Consider the following 18231-nt stretch of genomic DNA (forward strand, 5'->3'; position numbering starts at 1 on the left):
CGGCCTTGTTTGGCCGCGCTCGTGGTCTGGCCACGCTGCGGCTTAGTTCCGGCCGCGCTTGCAGCCTAGTCTGGCTTACTTGCCACTTACCTTATTGGCAGGATCTTGCAGCCTACTTCCAGTCGCTTGCTCCACTTCCAGCCTTCTGATAGGCCGTCTGTCTGGTGAGGGGCGGGCCTTGGGCGGTGTTGGTTAGCTCCCTGCCCCTTGCGGCCAGCTCCATGCTTGTGGGGCAAGATCTTTATGTTTCATCCCTGCTTTTCTTGCAGGGTCTCAAGGTTCTGAGCCCCTTTTTGGTCTCATTATGTTTTGGAGTACAAGGCTCTGTTGGCAGCGGGTGGCCACGCCCCTTCCACCCCTTCCCTATTAGAGATCCCTCCTCTGGAGGCTCTGGGCCTTACTAGTGGGGCTTGCTGGCACTAGCCTGTATTTGTGTAGCGGTTGCTTCATTACTTTGGAGCTTCTTGTGCTAGTCAGCTCAATTATTCAATCGCTGAGTGGCCTCTTCCGTGAGTATGCAGGTCTTGCTATTATTTCCTATGGTCATACACTAAAGTGTTTGTTCCTTCCGTAGAGCGAGTGGCTTGTAGCCCAGTATATCTTCTACTAACCCTCCTCTGGAAGACCATCATAGAAGACGGAAATCTCCTCTAAGAGGAGGCATCAGGCGAATGCGAAATTCCCCTGCCTGATGGTAGGTTTTTTTCTCACCAAAGAAAAAAAAAAAGTTTAGAAAAAAAAAACATAGGGAAAATAAATATTTTTCTTTCCCCTTTGGCCCCTGCACACAGTATTATCCCCCATAGTGGCCCCTGCACACAGTATTATGTCCCTTACTGGCCCCTGCACACAGTATCATTCCCAACAGTGTCCCCTGTACACAGTATTATCCCCCATAGTGGCCCCTGCACACCGTATTATCCCCCATAGTGGCCCCTGCACACAGTATTATCCCCCATAGTGGCCCCTGCACACAGTATTATCCCCCATAGTGGCCCCTGCACACAGTATTATCCCCCATAGTGGCCCCTGCACACAGTATTATCCCCCATAGTGGCCCCTGCACACAGTATTATCCCCCATAGTGGACACCCATAAACAATTATTATACTCTGGGGTCTTTTCAGACCCCAGAGTATAATAATAGGAGACTCGGGGGGAATAAAAACATAAAAAAATTACTGTTTCTTACCTGTCCCCCGGCTCCTACACGGTCTTCTCCGCTGGCGTCCTTATGAAATGACGTTAGACGTCACATGACCCGGGACGCAGGCCGGGTTCATGTGACGTCAGAGACGTCAGAAAGGAGGCCTGGCAGGATCGTGGAGAGGTAAGTAACACTGTTTGTTATGTTCCCTTACCTTTCCCGATCCGCCGATCATTATACTCGGGGGTCTGCAAAGGCCCCAGAGTATAATGATAGTATTTGTGGGGCCCGCTGTGTCACTTGCCTATCCCGGCCCAGCCAGGATCGGCAAGTGAATAGTGGCCGTAACGGCCTATTTAAAAAATAAAATAAAAAACGTAGCGGTAGCGGCTGTCACTGGGCACCCTAATGGCCCAGGCCCTGTGGCAGCTGCCTCCGCTGCCTCTATAATAGTTACGCCCCTGGAGGTAACCTATTCTACGTTTAGTTAGAGCCTAGCCGGGCAGGTATTTATTTTTGTATTGTTTCCTTTTGTTGCTGCACTACCTTTATGAGTGAAAATAAACTCTACCTTTGTTTTGGACTAAAGAAGCTGGACTTGTGTGTCTATGCCACCCCACCTAACAACCCCAGACCCTGACAGCGCTCATTGTGAACGAGTTTTATGTTCAGAATGAGCGGAGCATAACTCCGTGTGAAGGCTCCCTAACAAAGTGAGGAAACATTTTGTCCAATGCTGTTGTAATCAATTATCCATTTTGCTGTACTTAGCCTGAGCGTAGACACGTATCTTCTACAAGTTTGCCCTAAAATCTCATGAAGGGAAAACCTAGAAAGTCATAACAAAATATTTTGCAATGAATAGAAATAATAATAATAGTAAGTGAGATATAAAGGCACCCAGTAACGTTTTTCTACAATGTAAAGATTAAAGGGAGTCTGTCACTAGAACTCAGCACATCAACTCATCTCCTGAATGAACTGGTATTTGGCCCTTGTGAATGGTAACTCCATTGCTGAGATAATGCTGTTTTGTCATTATGCAAATGAGCCTTTGGTGCAATGAGAGGGTTATTGTTTACCTCTCTGGAACAACAACAACGCACTCCTTACGCCAAACAGCTCATTTGCATACTGACAAAAACAGCAATATTTTGGCAAACAGCAATATTTCCCCAAGGAATAAACACTGTGACCCTAACCTAGCTGCTTATGGGGTTCGGGTGATTTGCTGAATTCTGGTGACAGACTCCCTTTAAAGCATACCTCCAGTTATAAACAACTATTCATAAATGAATAATACAGATGAATGTAAGAAACTTTGTAATGTATCTTATTAAAGAAATATGTTTCCTTTTGCAAATATGAATCCACTTTCTTCCTACTAATCTTAAATCAGACAGTATATTTATATACAATCTCATCTGTATAATCCTGTGTTAAAGAGGACCTTTCATATTGGGGTCACACGGTGGCTCAGTGGTTAGCACTGTAGCTTTGCAGCACTGGAGTCCTGGTGTTCAAATCCTGCCAAGGGCAAAAAATCATCTGCAAGGAGGTTTGTATGTTCTCCCCGTGTTTGCATGGATTTCCATCCCATATTAAAAAAAAAAAAAAAAAAGACATACTGATACGGGAAAAAAATGTACATTGTGAGCTCTATGTTGGGCTCACAATCTATATTTTTTTTAAAAAAGAGGACCTTTCATGTCCTCAGGCACTTGAGGTTTTATATACTGGTAGAAAGTGATATATACCACTTTTATATACTGTTAGTGCGCTGAATTCACTGTCGGCTTTCCTGTTATGTGCCCCTGGGTTAGAGATGTCGGTGCAATTACGATCTTTGCCCACTGTCAGAAGGGCGTTCCTGACCATCTAAACTGTACAGTCTTGATTGTACTCGTCCATAAACTAGTACGGGGGGGGGGGGGGGGCTTTCTCACAGCTTAGCATCACCACTGGGCGGTAAGGAACACCTTCTACGACAGTACAGGGCTATGGATGAATACTTTCAGGAGGGATGTTCCTCACAGCCCAGCTAGAATGTCTGGAACACCCTTCTGACATTAGGCAGAGATAGGTAATGACACCGATATCTCCTGCCCTGGGGCACAGAACGGGAAAGCCGACAGTCCGCTGAATTCAACACACTGTTGGCTTTCTAGCAGTATATAAAACCACATGTGCCCGAGGTCCTCTTTAATGGGGTCCATTGAGCTCTTTATGTAACCACTGTTGTATAGTGGTCCACCTATCCGTTGTTCTGGCCCTCTGATGGACCAAAACAACAGATAGGCTGATGCTAGTGTGAATCACAGATTGTAAGTATAATAACTATAATAAAAACACTCAAGCTACCATAGGAGCCCTCAGTTCCTCAATTATGGCATAATATGCAGTAACTGCTATACTAAGTTTGCTTTAACAAAATCCGAACCATTGGAGAGTTACAGTTTTTATGTAATATCCCACAAAATTTTTCAGGGTATGTTGACAAGATGTTCTGACTTATGCATCTGATAGATCGCACTGTATAGGCAAGTAACATCTGTCACCCATAGCCTCCCATATTAAAAAAAGATGGATACCATATATATCATTGCTTTTTATTACTGGACCCCTCTGAGTGCACTATTCCATACAGAGAGAAAAGATAACCTGATATATATCAGCCTGATGAAGGTCAGGAGGACACTCTTTTGACCACCATCATTTGAATAGGGGCTCATGGATATGTCTGATATATGCACCAGGAGCTTTCACGCTACATACAGCAAAAGACGTTGCGAAGGGCAGTGTGAAAGTAGTCTTACTATGTAAAAGCTTTGTCCATTATAACACATGAAAATGTTATTCATTTAGTAATGCTTACTTGTTTTTCATGGCTAGCACATCGACCTATTTATTTCTGTGGCTCCATACACATAATGTACTGTATGGTGTCGTAACCCCAGGGCAAAACTCAGGACAAGTCCCATTCCTGTCTGTTTTGCGGCCTGTGCTTACTGACTTCATGTGCCGTCCAATGTCATTGACGTGCTGTCCATGCCGTTTAATCACGGTCTATACCTATACCCTAAGGCTACATTCACGTGACGGCTGCATTAATTTCATTGTCAGTAAATATGGCTATTCACATGATTGTTTTTTTTTTTACTAAATATAGGTGTCTTATTTTTGGCCGTTTTCACTGCCCCTTCCATACATTGGTGGAAATGGGTGCCGCTCGGCTGTTTTGCGCCTCTTTTGTGTGAGTCTAGCTTTAGTCTCGATATGCCCATCGCCTACAGCTGAGCTACTCCTAGGTCACATGACAAGAGGTTTGATATAAAATGTGATTAAATAGCAGCTATATAGCTTTTAAGTCAATCTTCTATCATTTAAAACAGGCTCAGAAGATTATCCACAGTATTAACTACATAAGCACTATGTCAAAAAGATGTAGAATTGGCTTATCTGTATACACTGTAGTAGTTCTAGCAGGTTATACAGAAACCGATAAGCACTGTGCTCCTCCGGCATGGATTACAGTGCTGCCTGTGATTCTAGAGTAGTATTACATGTATTACAGGTAGGTATCTAGGTTATCTCTGACCCCTGACATGTGTACAGTATATTCAGGATTTATCAAAGTATCCACCAATGATGTTACAGTAAACCCTCTATAAAGGACTCACCTTCAGATAGTAAAAGGAATGGATTACTAGTTTTATTTATTAAGACAAAATAGTGAAATATATAACTTTTTTCTAATGTTTATAATTTTTGATTGTAGGTTTTTCTATTTTATGTACATAGTCATGGGGGCTGCCATCTTTCCTGAACGCTTCTGTTGCTGTAAAATCTTTGGCGTCATCATCCGATCGCATGCTGCAGCACAGGAGACGTGTCCGACTGTGATTTCTTCTTTTGGGTTCATCTTGCATTGTCTGAACACTGTCCTATTTCCTTCACCTCTATAATTGATTTTCCACCACACCCATCTCCTTCACCTCCACTTCCCTCTGCTCCTCTAATAGTTAATTTTAGTCTTACCCTATGATTGACAGCTTTCCTTCCTATCAGGTCCAAGGCGGATTCTTCCTCCCTATTTATTCTTGGTTCACATTCACATTGGTGCTTGCTATTGCCTTGTGCGTGCGGGCTTTCTCTTGTTGTTTATTCTTGTATTCTGATTCTTGACCTCTGGCTTTCCCTATAGACTACTCTGTTGGATATCGATTTTGACACTTCTTTGCTCGACTGTTACTGACCCTTGGCTAGCTGACCTCTCTTGTTGTTGTTTGTCTTGTCCACGTTTTCTATCTCACATATTTAGGATGGGCCTGTCGCCCAGTTGTTGCCTATTACTTAGGATAGGACCGATAGCAGGAAGGGACAGTGGGGGGTTCTCAGACCAGCGCTCACTTTCTCTTGTGCCCCTTCCTCCAAGGTTCATCAACAGCACTGGGAAACTGCTGTCTGGCACTTCCCTAACAGTTGCATTGCTAACAGCATTAGTGATATACCTTACAACATATCCATGTAATCCGTTTATATATCCATACAACAGCCATAGGACACTGCGGTCTGTGGGTTAGAGGGCAGAGGAATAGATAAGATGAGAGATCATCTATTGTCAGTAGTGGATGCAATGAATGGTGATATGTTCTGTTTTATATAGAGGTGTCAGATTTTATTGTAAGGCTTAAAGTGGTGTTGTCCTCCATCACTTTTCCATCTGACATTTCCCCACTGTGGGACTATTAAAGGATTATCTTATCTTATCTGTCATGGCTGTAATGCAAATGAGGTGCCTGCTGCAAATAAAACCCCTACAGAATGGGCAAGACCTATTATTAAGCCTAGGTCCCTTGTACACGAGTCCCATCTTTGGAATGTGGTCTGTGTGGGGTGTAGTATCTGGACTGTATATAGAAGTCACTGTATCGCAGTCAGTAATGATGCAGTGAGCTCCCGAATGGCCCGTTCGCTACAGAACTGAACTGACAGTGTTGTGTCATTTCATTAGCCATACGTCATAGGGAGGACCTAGCTGTAGAATGGCTATGTTCAAAGACTCTCTGGTAGACAAGAATGTTAGACAAGGAATACGTCATGGGATCATCTTTTCCCACATTGATGAAGCCATGGCATTGTATAAAGAGGACCTTTCATGTCCTCGGGCACATGAAGTTTCATATACCACTAAAAAGCCAAAAGTGCGCTGAACTCAGTGCACTGTTGGCTTTTCCATGATGTACCCGGGACAAGAGATATCGGTGCCCTTACCAATATCTCTTCACTGTCAGAAGGGCATACCTGACGGTCTAGCTGGGCTGTGAGGAATGCCATTCCTGACAGTACTGTCCATAGCTCTGTACTGTCAAAGAGGCGTTCTTTACCGGATAACGTCTATAGATGAGTATTGTCGGGGGGGGGGGGGGCGTTCCTCACTACTCAGCGTCATCACTGGGCAGTAAGGAACACTCCTCTGACAGTACAGTGCTACGGACAGTACTGTCAGGAGGGCCATTCTTCACAGCCCAGCTAGACTGTCAGGTACGTCCTTCTGACAGTGAAGAGATATTGGTAATAGCACCAATATCTCTTGCCCTGGGACACATAACAAGAAAGCCGATGTTGTACTGAGTTTAGCGCACTGTCCGCTTTCTATTGGTATATAAAACCACATGTGCCCGAGGACATGAAAGGTCCTCTTTATTAGGGTCCATTGAGCTCCTTATGTGACCGCTGTTGTATAGTTATCTGGTTTCTACCACAGTATTTTTAGCTATGCTTGGGAGTCATAAGTAGGCCAGATATGATAGTGCACTTAAGGTGAACTGCACAAGGTGGAACTCAGCAATCCCAACGTTTGCATATGATAATTATATATTCAAAGACATCCATAAAAAAAGTTAGTGATGTTTCAGTCCTACTGAACCTTCTGCAGACTCAGTTCCAAGTAGGAAATATGGATTAGGAGATGTGTTAGGTGCAGAGAAAATGCGGATGGCAGGTAATGAGTGGCACATTCTTCTTCATATCTGTTGTATTAATTATTATATAGCAATAGGCTCACAGATCATTTCCTTTTCTTGTTGTTAGGGGGCCACTGCCTACCAAAAGTAGCTTCCTACTGTATACTGCATGTAAAAGACCTGCTGATAGATTGTTACAGAGACATTAGGAGGGGTTGGGTACTTTATGATGATCTCATAATGATATGTAGAGTAAGTCTAAAAGTGCACCATAGTTGTTCAAAAACCCAATGATTCATGATACTGTACATAGATGAGCCAATTCATTACTGCTTGTCCTTATGACATAGTGCTTACCTACTAGTTAATAGTACAAATAATCTGTTTTTTTGGGGGAAGGGTACAACTTTAGGTTAGTTGCATAGTTTTTCACAAATTTATGTCAATAAACACAATTTGACACCTAAAAAAGAACACACTAAAGTTCTGAAATGTTTGATATAACTGTATATTAATCCTAGCTACAGTATTTAGCCATTTTCGCCATTGACATAACACTTTGTGTAACTACTAATAAACTATATGTGGATTTGTCAGCATATTGGAGCGTGCTGCCGATATTTTTATTTATTTATAGTTTTCTGATTCCTGTAACTTTTCATTGCAAAGTCTGCAAAAAATTCTCCACATAAGAAAATGGGTTTAGTGTTTGCATATACACTGTTATTGGGGTTTTCAACCCAAATTGATTTTTTTTTTTATATTGATGACCTATTCACAGTGTAGATTAACTGTATTGGTTGCCTCCTGTAGAGGAGATCCTCTTGAGGGGCAGCACGGTTGGCTCAGTGGTTAGCACTGTTGTCTTTGTTTCAAATCTGACCAAAGACAATATCTGCAAGGAGTTTGTATGTTCTTCCTGTATTTGTGTGAGTTTTCTTGGGTACCACTCTCCAAAGACATACTGATAGGGACTGTAGATTGTGAGCCCTATATGCAACATTGACTGACATCGTCTGTAAAGCGCTGCTGAATATGATGGTGCCTGTGGTGTAATTAGGAATGGCGGGGCCCCGTGGGGAACTTTTGACATGGCGCCCCCCTAAAGACCCCAACCGAATGCCTCCCCCTGCCGCTTTCCTGCACATGCACTATTATGCCCCATAGTGGCCCCTGTACACAGTATTATACCCTATAGTGGCCCCTGCGCACAGTATTATGCACCATAGTAGCTCCTGCACATACTATTATTCACCCCTAGTGGCCCCTGCACACAGTATTATGCCCTATACTGGCCCCTGCACACACTATTATGTATTGTAATACATAATACTGTAATAAGTTTGCTGCCTGGGGAAGAAGGAGTTACAGCACTGAATGTGGCATTATAAGCCCTTCTTCCCCAGGCAGCAGAAAGAGCAGCAGGCAGCTGCCAGCACAGTACTGTAATCCCCTGACACTATCTTCTTCCTGCACGATGTCGCCGCCCCTCCCACCAGGACGCACACTGAGGCTCTTCCCCTCCCGGAACCCGATACCTTAAGTTGCCTCGGGCCTCAAAAAGTAATTTTTTTTTTGGGGGGGGGGCATATTAACTAGTGAGGGGGCCCAGGCCTCCTAAGGTGTTGGGCCCTGTGGCAGCTGCTACCATGGTACTTACGCCACTGGATGGAGCTATATAAGTAGGCAAAATAAACAAATACATTTTCAGCAGTGATCAAATGTAAGTAGTATGCAAGCACAACAGCCTATTGGTGGTCCTGAGAAGTGCAGCACTGGTCCTATTACTTAGATAGGAGAGTCAGTGAGCACTTCTGACTTCTGCTGTAACTTCTGACACCCAGAGACTGCCAATACAGCTAATCTTTGTAGGTCCGATTGTCAGACCCCACAGATGACAATCTTATGTGTATGCTTCATTCCTTGTAGTATTATGGAGATATTCTCTTTTAGAAGCTTTGCTTGGTGGGGAGAACATTAGCCCAAATTTATTATTAGTTACACAGTGTAAACTTAAATAGGCAGTCTATCAATAGAGTGGATTTATCACAATGGCTGATGCTTGATGATAAATCTGGAGTATCGCTGGACTGTCTAGTCTAAATTTACGGCACCTTTTAGTTGAGCTACTTTAAGTCAAAATTTACTATACATTATTGGTGCATCATAGCGCATTTAAGACTCCCTCTCTCTGAGAATCCATAACCACGTATCTAGCAAGCCGAAATTTTTTTAGCCCCGTCAAAGATGTGCCACGCTTATGGCGGTGTCTAGCGGGAACCACAATATTAAATCTACAGCCATGCTATGTATACAGAACCCTATAATCAGGTGCTCTCCCATAAAAAAGCACTATATTTTATAAAGGATCTATAGTTACAATTTACATGGTATAATTTACATATGAGTTCACATTTTGACTGTATTTGCCACTGTACACACATGGAGAATGTCAAAAAAAGATTAAAAAGAAGAAATATCAGCAATTCATATAATTTTGCTACAAACTTTCTTGCCAAAGGACTAGTACTGTAAGCCGTGTATACGTACCATGTAACGGTGCTGCTGTATAACACTTTCCATATCCAGTATATAGCAAAATTGTTTTGCCTTTTCCTAAAATAATAAACAAGTGAACATACGGATGACAGTACAAACTACACAACGTTCCGAAATAACACATAACATACAACTTCTACACAACACTACGCCACAGTCATGTCTTTTATGAGAAAAAAATAATACATTTGTTAACTCACCATTTCCAACAAGAGGACACTCCTGCAGCTTATTCACTTTCTATGGTAACGGAACAGCTGAAGGAACGTTCTGCATGTTAAATAGGCAAAGCGAGAAACAAACAGCCAACAATAATGAATGAAGGTTTTGTGATTTCCAAACCCCCTAAAAAGAAGAGTCCGAGGGACGTAAAATACTATACAAAGCCTGTTAGAGAATAATACTCCCCAATATGTTATGTCTCCATTCAAGAAATTTCACGATGGATTTTTTTAAAATGTATTTATTAAACATATAACTTTATATTATCAAAGTAAATATGTGGATGCATTTATCACAAAACCCAAACCACCATGGCTTGTGCAGCGGAAAAGCATCACGTTTATTTAGCTGTATTTTTCATTGCGTTTTCGCAGAGGTTACTGTGATTGTTCTTATTATTTCTATATGGAAAACACCAGCCTTCCTGCAGGTATCATAAACATGTAGCTTTTCCGCTGCAGATTTTTTTTCTGCAATGTGTGGATGGGATTAGCCAGAATCCTATTCACTTTGCAGATACTTTTGGAGATTTAGGTCGGGGCCCCACGGGCAGGGGCGGATCCAGGGCCGGGCGAGCCGGGCAACCGCCCGGAGCCCCACGCTTAGCGGGGCCCCGCGGCACTGCCGGGACCTAACAAAATGGTCCCGGTCGGCATGTCCCGATTCCAACTGAGCTCAGCGTTAAAGCAGGAGCTGACAGCTCCTGCTTTAAACGCCTATGTATTCAGCGCATCGGCGGTAGGACGCCGATGAGCTGAATGCATAGGCGTTTAAAGCCAGAGCTGTCACAGCTCAGCTCCTGCTTTAACGCTGAGCTCCGGCCTCCGGCATTTGTAGCCGCGATGTGATGACGTCATCACATCGCGGCTACAATATGTGTATGAGGGAGAGAGCTGCGAGGGAACGAGGAATGGTGAGTGTATGTGTGTGTGTTTGAGAACGGCATGACACTGGGGCAGATGGAGGGGGAGAACGGCATGACACTGGGGCAGATGGAGGGGGAGAACGGCATGACACTGGGGCAGATGGAGGGGGGGGGAGAACAGCATGACACTGGGGCAGATGGAGGGGGAGAACGGCATGACACTGGGGCAAATGAAAGGGGGGAGAACAGCATGACACTGGGGCAGATGGAGGGGGGGTGGCATGACACTGGGGCAGATGGAGGGGGAGAACGGCATGGCACTGGGACAGATAGAGGGGGAGAACGGCATGACACTGGGGCAGATGGAGGGGGAGAACGGCATGACACTGGGACAGATAGAGGGGGAGAACGGCATGACACTGGGGCAGATGGAGGGGGGGGAGAACAGCATGACACTGGGGCAGATGGAGGGGGAGAACGGCATGACACTGGGGCAAATGAAAGGGGGGAGAACAGCATGACACTGGGGCAGATGGAGGGGGGGTGGCATGACACTGGGGCAGATGGAGGGGGAGAACGGCATGGCACTGGGACAGATAGAGGGGGAGAATGGCATGACACTGGGGCAGATGGAGAGGGAGAACAGCATGACACTGGGGCAGATGAAGAGGGGGGAATGGCATGACACTGGGGCAGATGAAGGGGGGGAGAACAGCATGACACTGGGACAGATGGAGGGGGGGAGAACAGCATGACACTGGGGCAGATGGAGGCGGGAGAACAGCATGACACTGGGGCAGATGGAGGGGGGAGAACAGCATGACACTGGGGCAGATGAAGGGGGGGAGAACAGCATGACACTGGGGCAGATGGAGGGGGGAGAACAGCATGACACTGGGGCAGATGGAGGGGGGAGAACAGCATGACACTGGGGCAGATGGAGGGGGGGAGAATGGCATGACACTGGGGCAGATGGAGGGGGGGAGAACAGAATGACATTGGGGCAGATGGAGGGGGGGAGAACAGCATGACACTGGGGCAGATGGAGGGGGAGAACGGCATGACACTGGGGCAAATGAAAGGGGGGAGAACAGCATGACACTGGGGCAGATGGAGGGGGGGATGGCATGACACTGGGGCAGATGGAGGGGGAGAACGGCATGGCACTGGGACAGATAGAGGGGGAGAATGGCATGACACTGGGGCAGATGGAGGGGGAGAACAGCATGACACTGGGGCAGATGAAGAGGGGGGAATGGCATGACACTGGGGCAGATGAAGGGGGGGAGAACAGCATGACACTGGGACAGATGGAGGGGGGAGAACAGCATGACACTGGGGCAGATGGAGGGGGGAGAACAGCATGACACTGGGGCAGATGGAGGGGGGAGAACGGCATGACACTGGGGCAGATGGAGTGGGGAGAACGGCATGACACTGGGGCAAATGAAGGGGGGGGAGAACAGCATGACACTGGGGCAGATGAAGGGGGGGAGAACAGCATGACACTGGGGCAGATGAAGGGGGGGAGAGAACGGCATGACACTGGGGCAGATGAAGGGGGGAGAACGGCATGACACTGGGGCAGATGGAGGGGAGAATGGCATGACACTGGGGCAAATGAAGGGGGGGAACGGCATGACATTGGGGCAGATGAAGGGGGAGAACGGCATGACACTGGGGCAGAGACGGGGGGGAAATGAAACTGTGGGCAGATAAAGGGGGAGAATGGCATGAAACTGGGGACAGAGATAGAGGGGGGGACATGAAACTAGGGGTAGATGAAGGGTGTATATGAAAATGGGGGAGAGATGGAGGGGGGACATATAATTTACGGGTGACTGTAGGAGGATTATACTGTGTGGAATCACATGAAAATTGAATGAGAATGGGTGGAGTCAACATAAAAGTGGGTGGGACCTAATTTGCTGCGGCGCGCTGAGCGCGCCGCACGTTTTGTTCCCTCTATCTAGTCTTCAACAGTTGGGAAGTACAGGTTAGAAGTGCGAGACCCCCCAGTAAGTAGGGCCCCGCCAAAGTCAATTGCCCAGGGCCCCGCAAACCCTGGATCCGCCACTGCCCACGGGATGTAAACGCCGCGGGAAAAATCGCAGCGTTGTACAGTGCAGGCAAAGTGGATGGGATTCATGCGAATCCCATCCCCACTTTGCGGAAAAGATCACAGCACGGACACGTGCATGTCAATTATGTCTATGGAAACGTCGGTGGCTTCCCCGTAGATATAATTGTAACAGAAAGTCCGTGGAGGAAGACTTGACAAACTTTCTAAAGCGCTGCAGGACAAACCGCCATGTTCCCACCATGGTTTGTTCCGCAACGCTTTCTGAAGGCCGTAGGGCCTTAGCCTTAGGGTCCATTTACACGGAGGAAAATGGCACTTATTCAGCGCGGAAAAAAAAAAAAGCCTCCCAATGATTTTAATGGGTTCTGAAAGCTTTTTTTCCACTAGTGGAATATTCCGCTAGTGGAAAAAAAAAGCTAGCAGAACCCATTGAAATCATTAGGAGGCTTTTTTTTCAGCATGGAAAATTCCACACCAAATTCCTCACCATTTTCCTCCGTGTGAATGGACCCTTAGGCTCCACATAGCGGGCCACAACAAAAAACAGAGTCTGCAGAAGTTTTATTATTTAATTTTTTTTTTTTTTAAATTCAAAGTTTTATTGTTTTTTTTCTTTTTCATAGATACTTACAAGCAATCTTAAGCAGAGAGTACAATCTCATATGGGAACAAAAATACAATGTAAACAAGGTTAGATGTCAAAAGAGCAACTGAAACAAATTATTATTTTTTTTTTTTAAAGTTGTTTGCCTTTTGTGGTCTGCATTCTTTCCTGAACATTTAGAAAGATGACATCTTTTTTGATTTAGATTATTTTTTTTATGGCAAAGATGTCAGCTAAAGCTAGCCATACATTACAGACAATAAATGGCCATCATGCGGCCAAAAAGCAGTGGGATTGTTCAGATAAATAATCCCACCATCAACAAACAGATTGCTCTATTTTCTGAGTCTGCACCATATAAGCAAATGATGAACCGAGTCTGGTCGATCATTCCAAACACTTATATTTTCAACAAGTTGTAAAAGTTTTTAGGCGCACAAAAGTCTGATATGACAAATGATTGTTGTAAAAAAAAAAAAAATTTCAGCTGAGAAGTGCAAAATGTGTATGGCCAGCTTTGGAATTGTGTCTAGGAGAGTAAATAGAAGGGCTGCAGACTGAGCTACAGGAGGGCTTGTTTAACCCCTTCCCGCCGCAGGCATATTTTGATTTTCATTTTTTTTTACTCTCCCCCCTCCCCCCCTCTTCCAAACCCCATAACCTCTTTATTTCTCCACTCTCAGAGCCATATGAAGTCTTAATGTTTGCGGGACACATTTTTCTTCATGATGCCACCATTATTTATTCTGTATAATGTAGGGCTCGTTCACATCTGCGGCCAGTCTCCGTACTTCAGGTTTCCGTTTCCTGCATAAAACAGAGGCAGGAGCTGGAAACCTCCAGGACTCTCTCACCCATTCATTTGAATGGGTGAGAAAGCTGTCCGGCCGTGAGCGGCGGTGAGCGTTTTATGCTCTCCGCCGCAAAACCAGGTTTTTTAATCTGGACACAGAGTCGGACATGCAGTACTCTGTGTCCGGATTTAAAAAAACGGTTTCGCGGCGGAGAGCATAAAACGCTCACGCCGCTCACGGCCTGACCCGGTCTGTGCTTTCCGTCTTCTTGCATGCAGAAGACGGAAATCACAGAACAGAGACCAGAACGCAGGTGCTGAGAATCTGGAAAAAAAATCAGAATGACGTGGATTTGAAGAAAAAGTGCATTTGTGCGACTTTCTTACAGGCTTAGGTTTTGCAGCGTTCACTGTGCAGCCAAAATGACATGTTACTTATATTCTATGTTTCGGTACGATTTCGAGTATACTAAATTTATGTGGTTTTATTTACATTTTAACCCCTTAACAAAATTCCAAACCTGGGCCAAAACATTTTTTTCCAAAAAGTCGCCATATTCTTACTCACGTAAAAAATTTTATACTTATAGGGTGATGCATAGGGCGTCTTTTTTTGCAGGACTAGGTGTACTTTTCAGTTATCCCATTTTTAGGAATTGCTATTGGCTTGACCACTTTTTATTCAAATTTTTACTAGAGGCAAAACGGTGAAAAAATGATGGTTAGGCACTTTTGATTTTTTTTTTTTCCCACTATGGCATTTCATGTATGGGAAAAATATTTTTATAGATTTGTAGAAAGGGCATTTTCCAGCACATAGATACCTTATGTGTATGTGTTTCACAGTATTTAAGTACTTTTATATGTGTTCTAGGGAAAGGAGGGTCATTTGTACTTTTATTATTTTTAATTTTTTTATATATCTTTTTTTTTTTTTTTTTTTTTTAATTTTATGCATTTACCCCAGGGGGTCTGATCACTAATGCAATGCATTACAATGCTAATGCATTGCAATACTTCACAAAAAAACAGCAGTTCTATTGCAGGCTACATAGAGTAGCCTGCAATTGAATCTATTGAATGACAGGCTTGGGCGCCTTCACAAGACACCCGGCTGTCATAACAACAGGATCCCAGCCCCAGAGCTTGCTCCGGGTGCCAGCGATCGCCGGGAAAATGGCGCCTTGGTCAGCTTTAACCAAGAGGGGGAAGAGAAATACAGGAAGTGAGCAGAAGACACTGCAGGCAGAGTGCTGAGACACTGAGATAGGAAAACCCCTTTAAAGGGCCTCTTTCATTGGGAAAAGTCATTTTTAACTTAACACATCCTTGCATAGGCATAGAAAGTCTATTCCACACTTACCTTTAGTATGTAAATTGCCTCAGTGGATTTTGAATAAGTCCGTTTTTATTCATATGCTAATTAGACTCTTTGCTATTGTTTCCTATGGGAGTATATGCACTGGCTGCTGCTGCTAATGACTCAGCTTCCTGTTTGCACACACACATAGGAGATAATAGCTGAGACGTGTGCTGCTGGGAACTTCCTGTGCTGGCTGGAAGCTCATTAGCATATGAATAAAAACGGACTTATTCAAAAACCACTGAGGCAATTTACATACTAAAGGTAGATGTGGAATAGACTTTCTAAAGGCTATACAAGGATGTGTTTAGTTACTTTTCCCAATGATAGAGCCCCTTTAATCCAAATTGGCAGTTTGCCAATTTTAAACATGATGGGAAAACAAAAATCTAATTCGTCCAAAATTCTCGAAAAATGAGAGCTATGAAGGTAGCCAGAAGTCAACACACTTCTCCTCAAGCTTAACCAAGGAGAATTGAGCAAGCTAGGCTTCAAGCAGCTATTAGAGCAGCCGAAACACTGAATAGGTGGATCATCGATGCCAACAACACGCTCATTATATGGTTTCCCAGCGAGCTGCTGAGATGCCAGAACAATCACAGGCACGGCACAAGGAACAAGTTCAGCGGCAGACCAGCTTGAGAGCTGCTGAAACGCTGGAGCAGGCGGACCATCGACACCAACAACACGCAGACGAAGTCACGGGCAGAAGCGAATTCTGTCATATTAGATGATGTTACTATAATAGCTGAGACCCTACTAAAGTATACTTTTATGACACGCTGCTGTAACAATAGATCAAAATGGCCAAATCCTAAATAAGTTGAATAAAAAGTGATCAAACACAGAAATATAGGGGGAAAAATGATGGTTGTCACACTATGGCAACATTTTTAGTATTTTTTTTTTAAGTTTTTTAATTTTTGTAAATATTTTGTTTTAAAATAGAATAAGAACTATATACCGTATTTTTCGGACTATAAGACGCACCTAGGTTTTAGAGGAGGAAAATAGGGAAAAAAAATTTTGAAGCAAAAAATGGTAAAATATTTAATATATGGGAGTTGTAGTTTTGCAACAGCTGCAAGGCCACATTGACAGGTGACCCTGCAGCTGTACGGGGATGCATAGAGTGGTTTTTTTGCGGGGCCAGCTGTACTTTTTAGTTATACCATTTTGGGGAATATCTATTGCTTAGATCACCTTGTATTGAAAAAAAACCCCGGTGGTTTATGATATATGATATATATTATTTTTTATTTTTTTTTCTAGGGACAGGAGGTGATTTAGAACTTTTATTTATATTTTTAAAGCTTTTTTTTTTTTTTTTGTTACTATTTTATTCCCCTCCCGGGGCTTTAACCTGCGGTCACTTGATTGCAAGTCCCATAGACGGCAATACAACTGTATTGCCGTCTATGGGACATTCTGTCTATTAGTATTACGGCTGGTCATAGAGACCAGCCGCAATACTAATACAGCAGTGACAGGCCTGGGAGCCTCATTAGGCTCCCGGCTGTCACCCGAACAGGTCGGCTCCTGCGATATCGCCGCGCAGGAGCCGGCCTGCAACTCTACAGGTACGGGGCCGGTGGGGACCGGCCCCGGGGGAGAAGGGGCCACCGATACTGACCCGGCATCCGCTGTACTAGAGAGACGGATGCCGGTGAGGGATAGACGCTGGCACAGGTGCGGGGGCCTGAGACATTGCTGCGCTCCTCTGCCCTGCATGAAGCCAGCGGCGGGGGGACGGAGGAGCGGAATAGCATCGCCGCTGCCGCTGCTGGCTTCATGCAGGGCAGAGGAGCGCAGCGATGTCTCAGGCCCCGGCGTCTATCCCTTGCCGGCATCCGTCTCTCTAGTACAGCGGGTGCCAGGCGCCACATTCGGACTATAAGACGCACCCTTCTTTTCCCCCCAAATTTGGGGGGAAAAAAGTGCGTCTTATAGTCCGAAAAATACGGTAAATGTAATATTTCCGCACTCATAGTGACTCATAGAATGTAACGTAATTTTTACTACACAGTGACCTTTGTACTATTTAATTTTTTATAAGAGTATTAAAACATACAAAAATTATAAATTTCGTATCACCATGAACGAAACAACGAGCAGAATATAGCTAACGTGTCATTTTTACCGCACAATAACCTTTGCACCATTGCCCTTACTGATTTCTGAGGAAGCATAAGGTTCAGCCAGGGGGCAACATCCGTCACTCTCCATATAAGAGAAGCAAAGACTAACAACTTGTGACAGAGGTTTTTGTTATAGAAATACCAGCTCCAGAATATTTATAGGTCTCTCAAATAATGTCAACATGTTGGGGAAAAAACTGAATATTTCATTTTTTCTTGAATAGCTGGTAAAAGAGCCCAAAGGAGACATCAGACAGATAATTGTCTCCTTATAAGACCTCTGATACTCCCTTTATACCTGAATACAGAAGCATAAGTATAGATTCAGGATCCACCCCTTCACCTCCACCTGGTCCAGACTTCAGGAGAAAGGGTAGAGAACATTAATCCCTTCCCACCATGGGCATTTTTCGATTTTCGCTTTTGACTCCCCCCCCCCGCCCCCCCACTTTCCAAACCCCATAACTTTTTTTTATTTCTCCAGCTTCATT

The 18231-nt window shown here is 44.5% G+C and overlaps 1 protein-coding gene across 1 annotated transcript in view; it reads right to left on the reverse strand.

The window, feature by feature from the left end:
- The window catches only part of SPDL1 (spindle apparatus coiled-coil protein 1), a 36313-nt gene extending 26586 nt beyond the window's left edge, over positions 1–9727 (reverse strand). The window contains exon 1 of the mRNA XM_075274749.1: positions 9664–9727. Coding sequence (XP_075130850.1) covers positions 9664–9696 — 33 coding nt within the window. The 5' untranslated portion in view covers positions 9697–9727. The remainder of the gene's footprint in view (positions 1–9663) is intronic.
- Between the last annotated feature and the right edge of the window lie 8504 nt (positions 9728–18231).

Source organism: Leptodactylus fuscus, chromosome 5 (assembly GCF_031893055.1).
Source record: "Leptodactylus fuscus isolate aLepFus1 chromosome 5, aLepFus1.hap2, whole genome shotgun sequence".
Lineage (NCBI taxonomy): Eukaryota > Metazoa > Chordata > Amphibia > Anura > Leptodactylidae > Leptodactylus > Leptodactylus fuscus.